The sequence below is a fragment of the Pistacia vera genome, unplaced genomic scaffold (genome assembly GCF_008641045.1).
Source record: "Pistacia vera cultivar Batoury unplaced genomic scaffold, PisVer_v2 Contig43, whole genome shotgun sequence".
NCBI classification, from domain to species: Eukaryota; Viridiplantae; Streptophyta; class Magnoliopsida; order Sapindales; family Anacardiaceae; genus Pistacia; species Pistacia vera.
The window spans coordinates 132551-142894 of record NW_022196257.1 but is presented as its reverse complement, the minus strand read 5'-3'; the positions used below and the strand labels follow the sequence as shown (position 1 = coordinate 142894).

Sequence of the window (10344 nt, the reverse complement as noted above, 5' to 3'; positions counted from 1 at the left end):
AGTTTCATAAAACTGCAAATCCACAAAAGAGAGAATGGCGTCGTTTTGAGAAGAGAAGAAAAACTTTACTCTTTAGTTTATCATTTAGCTGGGTTTTACTCTCAGCGTCAATTTCTTCTCTCTTCCTCTGTATATAAACAAATGTATCTCTCTTAAAATAATAAGAAAATGATTCACGCATTTTTCAATTTTCTCTCTTTTAGTTTTTCAGTTTCACAATAATGAATCACAATATGTAATGTCTTTACCCACAGGGAGATTTTATGATATGTCGATTCATTTATGATTTATTATTTGTTTTATATTGGTAAACTTATAATTGTTATTGATGGTTTGTGCCTCATAATTTATTTAGTAAACATGTCTATTGATATACCTACAGTTGATCAAACTTTGATGATGGTTGAGGATAAGGTTCCTAATTTAAATGGTGATAACTACAAATCTTGGAGAGAGGCTGTCCTTCTTTATTTAGGGTGCATTGATCTTGACTATGCTGTTCGTAAGGAAGAACCACCTATACCTATGGATACTAGTTCTCAAGCTGAGATTGCTTTGTATGAAATGTGGGAGCGATCCAACCATTTAAGCATGATGTATTAAATCTCACATTACGAGTAGTATCCGTGGGTCAATACCGGAGTGTGAAAATGTTAAGGATCTGATGGATGCAATTCATGCACAGTTTGAAACATCAGACAAGGCATTAGGTAGCACCCTAATGAGTAGATTGACATCCATGAAGTTCACTAGTATTAAAGGAGTTCGTGAGCATATTATGAAAATGAGGGACATCGCTGCTCAGTTGAGATCCCTTCAGATGGTGATTAATGATGATTTCTTGGTGCATTATGTCCTGAACTCTCTCTCGTCTCATTATACTCATTTCAAGATATCTTATAACACACAAAAGGATAAATGGTCAATGAATGAGCATTTGACCATATGTGTTCAGGAGGAGGAGAGACTGCTTCAGGAAGTGAATGAAACTGCACATATGGTGACAGGAAATGTCAAGTACACTTTAAACAAGAATAAGAAGTGGAAGGGAAAAGGCAAGCTGCATAAGGTTACAAGCAAAGGAAATAAGGACAATATCAAGTGTTTCTTCTGTAAAAAAAAGGGACACATGAAGAAGGATTGTCCTAAAAGGAATGCCTAGCTTGACAAGAAAGGTAACCTCACATCTCTTGTGTGTTATGAATCTAATATGATTTGTGTTTTACATAATGATTGGTGGATTGATTCTGGTTCTACAATCCATGTTTCTAATACCATACAAGGTTTTATGGATCAAAGGAAGCTGTTGGAAAGTGAATGCAGCATCTATTCGAGAAACGGGATGCCTTCACGTGTTGAAGCTGTTGGAACATTTAGACTTATTTTAAGCACTAATTACGTTTTAGATTTGGAACGAACCTTTTATATTCCTAGTTTTTCTAGGAATTTAATTTCAGTTTCTAAACTTATACCTTGTGGATACTCTTTCAACTTTTATGGTAGTTTTTTTAATTTAATTAAGAACTCATCTATTGTTGGAAATGATATTTTGGTTTATGGTTTGTTTAAAATTCATTTAAGTGATTTTGTTCCTTATAGTCTTATGACTACACATGCCAATACTGGTGTGAAACGTATTGTTATGTATGAAAACTCTTCTTTTTTGTGGCATGGGAGATTAGGACACATTTCCATTGATAGGATTAAAAGATTGATAAATGCTGGAGTTCTTGAAACTCTTGACTTTACTGACTTTGATACTTGTGTAGACTGCATTAAGGGAAAGTAGACTAACAAATCCAAGAAGGGTGCCAGAAAGAGTTCTAAACTTTTAGAAATCACACACAGAGATATTTGTTAACCTAACATGAGCTCTAGTGGTCAGAAATATTTCATCACCTTTATTGATAATTACTCACGATATATGTATCTCTATTTGTTTTATCACAAGAATGAAGCGTTGGTTGCTTTCAAAATATATAAAGCAGAAGTAGAGAAACAATGTGGAAAACAAATAAAGATAGTGAGATATGATAGAAATGATGAATATTATGGTAGATACAATAGTAAAGGACAAGCACTTGGTCCATTTGCTAAATTTCTTCAAGAGCAAGGTATTGTGGCTCAATACACCTTGCCTGGCACACTATCTTAGAATGGTGTAGCAGAACGGAGAAATAGAACATTAATGGATATGGTACGGAGTAGCGTATAAATTAAACCAAGTTCCAAATAAGGCGGTTCCCAAAGTGCCATTCGAATTATGGAAAGGTTGGAAACCAAGTTTATGTCATTTATGCGTCTGAGGTTGCCCAGTTGAAGTTAGAGTTTTTAATCCATAAGAACAGAAGTTAGATCTTGGGAGTATTAGTGCATATTTTATTGGATATGCAGAAAAATCCAAGGGATATAAGTTTTATTGTCTGAACCATTCCAGTAGAATTGTTAAATCAAGAAATGCCAAATTTCTTGAAAACAATATGGTCAGTGGGAGTGATCAAATCAGAGACTTAGTCCCTAAGAAAATTGATATTTCAGACAATGCTCCTACATTAAGTAAAAGATTGGTTGTTCATCCAAATATGGTGAATAATGAGGAACCACTCAATCAAAGTCCACATTCTGATGAGATTGTTTTAGAAGATCATTTTGAACAACCTCCGTTACAGGAGGAACAACCAGTTGTGCAACAGTCTCAACAAGAGACTATTGATACAACATTAAAGAGATCTACTAGAACAAAGAAATCAGCAATTCCTACTAATTATGAAGTGTATATGCAAGAGTCTGACTGTGACATAGGTATTGAGGATGATCCAGATACGTTTTTACAAGCTATGGAGAGTAGTAAATCTGAGTTGTGGTATAATGTCATGATTGACGAGATGAATTCTATGGCGAATAATAAAGTTTGGGACCTTGTTGAGTTGCCTACTGGAAGGAAACGTATTGGTTGTAAATGGGTATTTAAAAGCAAAAGAGATTCATTAGGCAACATTGAGAGATACAAGGCTAGACTTGTTGCCAAGGGGTTCACGCAAAGGGAAGGGATAGATTATAAATAAACATTTTCTCCAGTTTCTGAAAAGGATTCCTTTCATATCATAATGACATTAGTTGCCCATTTCGATTTAGATTTACATCAAATAGATGTGAAAACAGCTTTCCTCAATGGAGATTTGGAGGAAAAGGTTTATATGAAACAACCTGATGGGTTCATTTCAAGTGATGGTGAGCATTTATGTTGCAAGCTTAAGAAGTCCATTTATGGACTTAAACAAGCCTCCCGACAGTGGTATTTAAGATTTCACACTATTATCTCTTCATTTGGTTTTGTAGAGAATGTCATGGATCAGTGTATATACTACAAGGTTAGTAAGAGTAAAATCATCTTTCTTGTGTTATATGTAGATGATATTCTACTTGCAACCAATGATTTGGGTTCGCTACATGAGGTGAAACAATTTCTCTCTCAACATTTTAGTATGAAGGATATGGGTGAGGCGTCTTATGTCATTGGCATTAAGATTTATAGGGATAGGTCTCAACATATTTTGGGACTATCTCAGGAAATCTGTATTAATAAAATTCTTGAGAGATTTAGGATGAAAGATTGTTCACCCAGTGTTGCACCCATTGTTAAGGGTGACAGGTTCAATCTGAACCAATGTCCTACACTTGAGATTGAAAATGAAAAAACGAAAACTATTCCTTATGCTTCAGCTATTGGAAGCCTAATGTGTGGTCAAGTTTACACCAGACCTGACATTGCTTTTGCAGTTGGCATGTTACGAAGATATCAAAGTAATCCAAGTTTGGATCATTGGAGAGCTGCAAAGACGGTCACGAGGTATCTTCAAGGAACTAAAGGTTTCATGCTTAGTTATAGACGATCCGACATTTTAGAAGTCGTCGGATATTCAGACTTAGACTTTGCTGGCTGTATTGATTCTTAGAAATCAACATCTGAATATGTTTTTATGCTTGCCGGAGGTGCTGTATCTTGGAGAAGTGCCGAACAATTTTTAGTTGCCACTTCTACCATAGAAACTGAGTTTGTTTCCTGTTTTGAGGTCACTACACGAGGTATTTGGTTGAGAAGTTTCATTTCTGGGCTTGGAGTTGTTGAGTCTATCTCTAGGCCAATAAAGTTATATTGTGACAATTCAACTGGTGTATTCTTTGCTAGTGGAAGTCGAAGTAAACACATCGACATTAAATACTTAGCAATAAGGGAGCACGTTAAAGCAAAAGAAGTGCTCATTCAACACATGCATACCGAGTAGATGATTATTGATCCTTTAACAAAAGGCATGCCACCAAAGACGTTCAAGGATCATGTTGTTCAAATGGGACTACATCTCGCTTTGTCACTATGAGAGATAATACTTTCATTCTCTGAAACTTTGTAATTTAGTTTGTTTTCTCTTTTAAGTTGTATATATTTTCGTTGGAGACAAACAAACATTTTGGAGGACCTGGAACAAACATTTGAGGTTTGTTCATAAAGTGATATTCCATATTTAAGCGTTTATTTGGAAAGAGAAAAATTGCATAGTAATACATGGAAGGTAATGCTTGTTTAAAAGGGACTTACCGCTATGATTCATGTAATTTTTCTTTTTCTGATTAAAGATACAGCATATACATCTCCTATGTTCTGGATTATATTATAAAAGTTTGGACCAAGTGGGAGGATGTTAGACTTTTAATTATATAATTTTTATGGTCCTACACTTTTAATATAATTACATTATGGTCCTACATTTTTATGCTGATGTGGATTATAATAAAAGAAATACATACGGTTATGTCTCTTGGGCAGTTGTCTTTGATGGAAAGACAACTGCATTTATAAAGGAGACTTTACAAGTCCCCATTTGATGCAATTTTCATTTTTGATTCCCAAAACCATCGCTCTAAAATTGCAATCAGTGGAAGACTTTGTATTCTGAAAAAGCAAGAAGACTAAACAAAAATTGCTATGGCTAGAGGTTTGTAATTACTTTCGTATATATTCCATGAGTATTTAGATGTTTATAATTGATTGTATTATGAACTTTTATATGAATATTAGAACAGAAATGTATTTACATATTATTGATACTCTTTCAGTCTTTTGTGCTAACTCTATTATGTTGACGTTGGTGTTAGATGGATTAAATGATAACTTTAATGTTATAAGAAAGTGTTTTGTAAATCTAACAACATTGTAACAAAGCTAGGGCAATAATGTATCAACTATAAAAATTTTTAACTTTGAGAATCTATTTTATAAAAATACATGAAAATTGTCATTCAAATGATAGATTCAAAAACATTAAAGATGTCTATGATATTCTTCCTTGCGATAATGGAACGAAGTTTCTATATTACTTCGTTTTCTAATTTCTCCGCATTCAAATAATCAAAATCCAATTTGTCTTTTGTATTAATAATATAAAAAAAAAAAAAAGAAAAATCGATTAATTTCCTATACTGCTGTGTTTTCCACATGGGTTTATATTTTAATTTACTCTCAACAACCGCATGCGTTTGTAGTTTTAATTTCCTATACTGCTGTGTTTTCCACATGCGTTGGATGTTCTTTCTTCGTTATTTCAAGTTCCAGTGTTGAAAAGTCAGCAATTTTATTCCATACGCGTATGACTATTCTCAACTGCCAGTACTCCGTGTTTTCTTTGGGATTTGGAATCTTTATCTTTAGATACTTCAATTTAATTAATTACATTATTATATTAATTATTGATACTCTTTTGTGTTGACATTGTCGATTAAATGGTAACTTTGGTATTATAAGAAAGTGTTTCGTAAATCCAACGACGTTAGGACAAAAGTATACCAGTTATAAAAATTTTAAACTTTGAAAATCTATTAGATAAAAATATGTGAGAATTGTCATTCAAATGATAAATTCAAAAACATTAAAGATGTCTATGATATTCTTCCTTGCGATAATGGAACGAGGTTTCTATGATACTTCGTTTTCTGAAACAAATACCAATATGTGGCCATGCGTTGCAACAGAAACCGACAAATTTGAATTATTCAAGCATCTTTTAAATAAGAAAGGAATGTAACTATTATTCTCTTAAAATCTTATGTTATTAGGAGAATTGTAAATTGCAATTTAATCAGTCAGCGGTGCAATTACAAGTCTAATTATTTTCAGTTCAGGATTAAAAATTAAATTCCAGCAAATTATTTCAAGCAAACATAACTTATAATTTAAATCTAAATTTAGACACAAGCTTTTTCTTTTTTTATCAATAATATTATGCAATAAAACGAATGTGATACGAAAATTGTAATTGGTCCTAAACCATTAAATCCTTACGAATTTATTGCTAAAACTATCTATAAAAAAAATTATCATAAATAGAACATAAGCCATTAAATATTAACAGCTTTATTTAGTTGTAATTTTTGAACGTGATACTAATCATGAATTGATAACAAAGTTGGGTAGATTTAAGTTCTTATGTTCATGATACTAATCATGAATTGATGCCGCATTGACTTATTAAAATATATAGATGGAAAATACAATTTTATAATTCAACTCGATAACTTTACTAACCTTTGAAAACCTTATAAATACAACATGCACGTACCCATTCCAAACAAAATCTCTCTCGACTCTTAGCAAATTAAGCTTCATCTCCATCTTCTCAACTGCACAAACGAACACATAAAAGCAATATGCCTTCCGTTAATAGCTCTCCAATTTCCGGCCAAACTGTTTGTGTTACTGGCGCCGGTGGCTTCATTGCTTCTTGGATTGTTAAGCTTCTACTCGAAAAAGGATACACTGTCAAAGGGACTGTCAGGAATCCTGGTAATTATTACTTTATTAATTGATTTTCAAGTATTAATTCACGATTGTTTGATTTTCTTGGTGAAGTTGTTTCCAGGGAAATTCTGAAAGATTGTGCTATTGTTATGTGTGTTTATGTTATAGATGACCCGAAGAATGATCATTTGAGGGAGCTTGAAGGAGCAAAAGAAAGATTGGTTCTATGCAGAGCTGATCTTCTTGATTGTAAAGGTCTTAAAGAAGCCATTCGTGGGTGTGATGGTGTTTTCCATACTGCTTCGCCTGTGAGCGTGTCCGACGTTCCGGTGAGTTCGTTTATCTTTGCTCAATTTTCTTGTTTCTCGTTGCTGTTTGGTTGGCGGGAAGGTGTTAGAAATATTGGCAAATCAAGAAAGAACTGGTTAAAAGTTTGTATTTAACAACATAAACACAACTCATCGATTAATATATTCTAAAAAAAATCATCTTTCACAAGGTCTTGTAACATAGAATTTTCTAATCGTTATCACTTTGAATACAAAATTTTCTAAATGATATTATTACAAAGAATTTAAAGTTATCCTTAACATTTGATATAACCAGTGCGATGCACTACATTACAAAAAATAAAAAATGTGAAATGAATAGGACAGCAGAATGAAAGTTTTTAAAATATTGGTCGCTGCTTCCTCCAACTAAAGAACAAAGACAAAATTGGTAAATCCATTGACTTCATTTTCAAAAATATTGATTTTGACTAAGTTAATTTTTAATGATGAAGGATAATGTGGAGCCGGCGGTGGTTGGAACAAAAAACGTGATTTATGCAGCCGCCGAGGCTAAAGTCCGCCGCCTGGTGTTCACGTCGACGATTGGTGCTGTTTACATGAACCCCAATCGGAGCCCTGATGTCATTGTAGAAGAGTCATGTTGGAGTGATCTTGACTATTGCAAGGACACTAAGGTAAATTACATATTTATATATTATAAATAATTAAAAGTTGTTTTAATGTGTGTCCTCAAAACACATTTAATAACACTGAAAAAACAAAAAAACAAAAAAAAAAGTTGTATATTAAAGTTTGAATTTTTTTTTTTTTTTTTTTTTAAATCTCTTTATACGTAATATGCTTGGAGATTTCAGTCCTACTTTTATACTGATATACATATTTTTTATTTTTACAGAACTGGTATTGCTATGGAAAAACTGTGGCAGAGCAGGTGGCGTGGGAGGAAACTAAGAAGAGAGGGGTGGATTTGGTGGTGGTGAATCCATCTCTGGTGCTTGGACCGCTGTTGCAACCAACAATCAATGCTAGCATTATTCACATTCTCAAGTATTTAACTGGCTCCGCAAAGACTTATGCTAATTCTGTTCAGGCATATGTTCACGTTAAGGATGTGGCACTTGCCCACATTCTTGTTTACGAGACTCCGGCCGTCTCTGGCCGATACCTCTGTGCGGAAAGCATCCTCCACCGTGGCGAAGTGGTGGAGATTCTGGCCGAGTTCTTCCCTGAATATCCCACCCCCACCAAGTGAGTTTTCCATTATTTTTATAAAATCTATAAAATAATTTTGTTACTTTAAATTTCATTTCAATTTACTAACGAAAATACATTTTCCATTGTGAAATATTGCAGGTGTTCAGATGAGAAGAACCCAAGAGTAAAGCCCTACAAGTTCTCAAACAAAAAGCTGAAGGATTTAGGATTAGAGTTTACCCCGGCGAAACAATGCCTATACGACGCCGTTAAGAGCCTCCAAGAGAAGGGTCACCTATTTATCCCTCCAAGAATGTAAAGTTAAAAAAGTTTTACTTTCGTGCAATAAATTCGGATATTTATTCGTTATTTGGTTTTAACACTTAAGACTAGAAATCGGTTATATTCCTCTTAATGGAAAAAGCTAAAAAATTTGGCTTTTAACTAAAGACTAAAGACTTGTTTATTTGTCTTAGATGACTTCTCAAAATATTCTCTATTCTAAATTTTTAATTCCAATCATATCCCTTAAAACTTTAATCACATTCTTATTTTACTTTAGCTGTAGCGAGTATAAAGGATACACACAATTAAAGAATCAAATATTAATTTGCAAAATTAAAATATTTTTGTTATATTTATCAAATTCATGATTTGTAATACAAAATATAAATATATATCATATTTAACATTAATAAGGATAATTACATTAAAAACAATCAACAGCCTAATGACCGGATGATTTCATGGCCTCCAAAATCAACTTAGTCTGCTCCTTAATCAAATCATTTCGTTCCACAAACAACTGCAACTGAGCAATTTGCAGCTTCTTCCACCAATTCCGCTCTTTTGGCTCCTCCAATCTAGCCATCCCAACACTCTTATCAAACCAAAGCATCTCTTTTTCACTGCTCAGGCTCCCTTTCTTATCATTATCAATATCTATCTTCTCCCTATCCCTAGCTCCATCGTTCAACTCAGCTTTGAAAAGAGCTAAAGACTCACTACTCCCTTCCTTGTTTTGATTCTTTTTGGCTTCTACGTTATACTTTGCCACTGATTCAAGGACACCACTAATACCTCCATTGTCCCATAGCTTTTTAGACAAATCATAAGCATGTCGCTCATAGAGTTTTGAAAAACTCCTATCTTCACCTTTCTTCCATTTGCCAAGATTGTTCTTGAAGAACTTTCTCTTCTTCCCTTGAGCCTTTTCAGTATTGCATTTTCTTTGGGATCCACCTTGGAATTTACGTTTAAATCCCTTTCCACCATGTGAACTGGAACCAGTCATATACACATCAGTATTTGCCTTACTCGCATTAAGGCGATCTTCTTCCAGTTCCAAATGGCGTATGACATCTTCTAAATTTATGATGCCCTCATTGTGGGTAAGGTGTATTTTCATATGTTCCCAATTTTGAGGCAATGATCTTATGACAGCTTGAACCTGTTGTTCATCTGTTAGGACATGACCTGCATCTCTTAACTCACTTATCATGTTTGACAAATGCCGTAAATGTACTCTCATAGTATGTTCAGGCTTTTTCTTATATGTGTCAAACTTGATAGTGAGTGACCGGAGTTTGGTAATGGACGTACCGCCAAACTTTGTAGCAAGTGCGGACCACATGTCCTTTGCTAATTCATAATCCCGGTACTTCTTCATGAGATCATTGTCCATGCTGCTCAACAAAGTAATGCGAGCAGTGGAATTCTTCTTCTTCCATATGTCATAAGCGGCACGGTCTCGTCTATGTTGAGCCGTGACTCCCTCTTCAGGCTCTTCCATGGTTGTAGTAAGAGCTTCAAGAACCTCTTGTTCTTCCAAAACATATTGGATTTTCATGCTCCATATCTCATAATTGTCGCCGTTAAATTTTTCTCCTTTGTTAAGTTCGGCGACAATGTTCTTAGATGCAGATGCCATTTCTAAACAAAATTACACGTTGGATAATGCATGTTATTCAATGCTCGGAACATACATGTTCATTTAATTAATTATACCAATAATAATTGTATATTAGATTTGGAATCAAAAGTTAACAATGTCAACAATCATCA

The 10344-nt window shown here is 33.9% G+C and overlaps 2 protein-coding genes across 2 annotated transcripts; one reads left to right on the top strand and one right to left on the bottom strand.

The window, feature by feature from the left end:
- The first annotated feature begins 6615 nt into the window (after positions 1-6615).
- Positions 6616-8660, top strand: LOC116143362 (cinnamoyl-CoA reductase 1-like). The gene is made up of 5 exons (XM_031428808.1): positions 6616-6838; positions 6962-7122; positions 7578-7760; positions 7982-8334; positions 8440-8660. The coding sequence occupies exons 1-5, from the start codon at positions 6703-6705 to the stop codon at positions 8597-8599; spliced, it is 993 nt and encodes a 330-aa protein (XP_031284668.1). The 5' UTR covers positions 6616-6702; the 3' UTR covers positions 8600-8660.
- Positions 8661-9007: 347 nt separating this feature from the next.
- LOC116143333 (probable transcription factor At1g11510) lies at positions 9008-10072 on the bottom strand. The gene is made up of 2 exons (XM_031428785.1): positions 9912-10072; positions 9008-9509 (listed from the first exon to the last, which is right to left on the bottom strand). The coding sequence occupies exons 1-2, from the start codon at positions 10070-10072 to the stop codon at positions 9008-9010; spliced, it is 663 nt and encodes a 220-aa protein (XP_031284645.1).
- Positions 10073-10344: the final 272 nt, after the last annotated feature.

Bases quoted from the DNA above. Each gene is read 5' to 3' on its own strand.
- LOC116143362 (XM_031428808.1), top strand. From the start codon at position 6,703: ATGCCTTCCGTTAATAGCTCTCCAATTTCCGGCCAAACTGTTTGTGTT. The intron at 7,123-7,577 runs GTGAGTTCGTTT...TTAATGATGAAG, and splicing joins TGAGCGTGTCCGACGTTCCG to GATAATGTGGAGCCGGCGGT. The intron at 7,761-7,981 runs GTAAATTACATA...TTATTTTTACAG, and splicing joins ACTATTGCAAGGACACTAAG to AACTGGTATTGCTATGGAAA.
- LOC116143333 (XM_031428785.1), bottom strand. From the start codon at position 10,072: ATGGAAGAGCCTGAAGAGGGAGTCACGGCTCAACATAGACGAGACCGT. The intron at 9,510-9,911 runs GTGGTCCGCACT...TGGATCCCAAAG, and splicing joins TATGAATTAGCAAAGGACAT to AAAATGCAATACTGAAAAGG.